At 48.8% G+C, this 2,990-nt stretch overlaps 1 protein-coding gene across 5 annotated transcripts in view; it reads left to right on the forward strand.

Annotated features, from left to right (window-relative positions):
* gdf3 (growth differentiation factor 3) overlaps positions 1–2,731 on the forward strand; it is a 6,125-nt gene extending 3,394 nt beyond the window's left edge. For 3 of the 5 annotated variants that reach the window (XM_076081922.1, XM_076081923.1, XM_076081924.1), the window contains 2 exons: positions 1–627; positions 1,636–2,731. The exon at positions 1–627 is cut by the window's left edge. In XM_076081922.1, coding sequence (XP_075938037.1) covers positions 336–627; positions 1,636–2,471 — 1,128 coding nt within the window. In that variant the 5' untranslated portion in view covers positions 1–335 and the 3' untranslated portion in view covers positions 2,472–2,731. The remainder of the gene's footprint in view (positions 628–1,635) is intronic. The other 2 variants (XM_076081926.1, XM_076081925.1) reach the window with 2 other exon arrangements.
* The last annotated feature ends 259 nt before the right edge of the window (positions 2,732–2,990 follow it).

Here is a 2,990-nt window from a genome sequence, read left to right on the forward strand (position 1 = left end):
ATTTGGGGCAGGACGAGTGAACATTCACCAACGGAAGAGAAACTTGAGGACACAGCAAAACAAGTGTATGTATTTCATTACTGAAACATTATTCAACAATGTTAAAATGCCATGCTGTTTTTTTCTTTGCTGCTATCTGAGGACCTGCCCTGAGAGCAGTCTGCCCACCCCCCTTCACCTTATCTCCTGCATGTCTGCCCGCTTCTCATTAGCATAATTAAGCAGCTGCACACCGGGAGGTTTCACAGGTTACAACAAACGCCCCGCTCTCTGTAGGGGGGGAGAGACATTTCAGGTGAGGAGCCGCCAGAGCCGAAGTGGGCCCACAAACAATCATGAGGCCGAACGAGACGCCTATGGCGCTGTTGGCGGTGGCGTGTCTCCTCGGCTCGTGCGCGCTCTCACAAGTGGAGGGGATGAGGGGCCACGAGCGGCTGTTCCTCGGCTCCCTGGGGCTCTCCGGGCGACCTCTGCCCGCGGGGAACCGGCAGCCCCGGCGCCACGTCCCCTCGGAAATCTGGAGGATGTTCCGGAGGTCGGAGAACAACCAGGCCCGGGAGAGTGACCCCTGCACGGTGTCCGAGTACGGAGTCCCAGGCAACATCATCCGGTACGTGCAAGACCAAGGTAGGTGATCACGTGCGTGATGTTGATTGGCTTCCGCATAAGCAGAACATAAAGATGTTCCGTGTCTCACTACATCTGACCCATCAACGTTTTTAAATAAAGTTTTTTTTTTAAATTAATTGTTCTTTTAATATACAGTAATTAAAATGTACACACTTCATCTTTAGCTAATAAATATGGGCTTATTTGTTGATTTAAGATACAGTCCACTGTAGAGCTTACATGGCAGTTTTTGTTAGAAATTATTTTTCTTTTTGTTTACGTCTTTAAACAACCTCATCCAGTACGCCAAACACATGATTCAATTTAAGTAGAAGCTGAATAAATGGTAGGCCTACACATGTGTGAAGCTGCACTTAAGTATCCGCATCAACATGCACAGCTTTCAAGATTTAAATAAATGTAAATCCCTGTCTGTCGCCAAAGGGAGGTAACACAAAGGTGATTTAAGCCTGTGGCACTCTTATGCAAGTATTGCAATTTATATATGCATTGTATATTACGAACTTGGCGTCTGTGTAGACTTTGCTCAAAAAAATGCTGTATTGTGGACTCCAGAGTGCTAAACCCTGAGCACAATTCCTTTTGTTTTCAAAATCAACCAGGATTGAAATGTTAAGGATTGTCACTTTAAGAAATGTTGACGACCCAGGTAGATCGTTTGTACATGTAGTGTGAGGGTACTGTGTTTCAGTAAATTACTAGAATAAATAAATAAAAAAAGTAAATTAATTAGTTTGCAGAAGTAAATCCCTTGTGGAGTTTTAGTTATACTTCTCATGTTCTTGCGTATTCATCTACATTTAATGAGCCGGTTGCACAGTAATCGTATAAGATTTAACTGTAAGTGGCCAACTATAGTTGCCAAAATGATGTGAGAGAGAATACGCACTATTATGTATTGATCAAAGTGTTACAACAGACAACAAAAGGCTTGTTATTTTAAGGTTTTGTTGTAGCCTACTGCTTAATTCTTCTTCTCCACCCCCCCCACCTGTGTTTTTGCAGGCAGGCTGGTGTCTGGCTGGAGCAGCAGCTGTCAGGCCTGTCTGGAGAAGCAGCTTTACTTCAACATGTCCATCCTGCAGCCTGTGGAGCTGCTGTCTCTGGCTCAGCTGGAAATCACGTTCCACTGGAAGCTCCTGCAGGGGCCCCGGGCCCTCAGCGTGTCTCTGTATAAAGTGATCCGGGCCACGCTGAGGGGAGCCGACCCCCAGGCCGGCCGCAGGCTCCTGCTGTCCCAGTCGCTGAGGCTGCATACCGAGCCCACCTCCGTCGCCATGGACCTCACCCCGCTGGCGGAGAGCTGGCGCAAACCGGGACGCAACTACGGCTTGCTCCTGGAGCTGCTGCCTCTCGACGGCGATCCGGAGGAGCTGCTTCCCTTTCACCCCGGGAACTCCCTCCCGTTGGAGCCGGCCTTCACCCTGCCCCTGGTCCAGGCCTCGCTGGTGGCCGTGTCCCTCAACCCCCACCAGTGTCGCTCCAGACAGCGGCGAAGCGCCGTCCACCTCCCTGTGACGCCCAGCAACGTGTGCAAGGTCCGCCGCCTCTACATCGATTTCAAGGACGTGGGCTGGCAGGACTGGATCATCGCCCCGCAGGGCTACATGACCAACTACTGCCACGGCGAGTGCCCGTTCCCGCTCAGCGAGAGCCTGAACGGCACCAACCACGCCATCCTGCAGACCCTGGTGCACTCCCTGGACCCGGACGTCACGCCACAGCCCTGCTGCGTGCCCGTCCGCCTCTCCCCGATCTCCATGCTCTACTACGACAACAACGACAATGTGGTGCTCCGGCATTACCAGGACATGGTGGTGGACGAGTGCGGGTGTCGGTGAGGTTGGTCGGACATTTCTGACTGTCGAATATCCACCAGTACCTTTTTTTTTAATAAGTGTTAATGTGACTTAATGCTGTTTTGATTGTTGGTTAGATTAGGTTTTCAGTGTACAACGTTCTTTGCAGTCAACGATTTTAAAGAATTTAACATTTGTATTCGTTTGTTCTCCCAAAGATTTAGACGCATCTTTTTATATGAAAGCTGATGTTAATAAAAATTGCAATAAAGCTACACTGGAGGACTGAATTTGAAAAGTCAGTCACTTGTTTTGGTGGAGCTTTTTTTTTTTTTACTAATAAACACTTCGGGGCCCAGACCAATTCATTTATGGGCTCAGGTCCCTGGCCAGGTTTTCCTCTCCAAAGGCTTGGTGGAACATAATCCAGAGTTTTCTTTCAAGAAGTTATTTGTCTCCCTGGAAGACTGCCTATCATCCAATGGGTTTATATTCTTAGCAATCTTCCTCCAACAAAATGTAGAGACTGAAGTGTCGAGGTTCTGTCAGACCGCTCATCCA

This window comes from Anarhichas minor, unplaced genomic scaffold (assembly GCF_050575085.1).
Source record: "Anarhichas minor isolate MPS153535 unplaced genomic scaffold, ASM5057508v1 ptg000087l, whole genome shotgun sequence".
Lineage (NCBI taxonomy): Eukaryota > Metazoa > Chordata > Actinopteri > Perciformes > Anarhichadidae > Anarhichas > Anarhichas minor.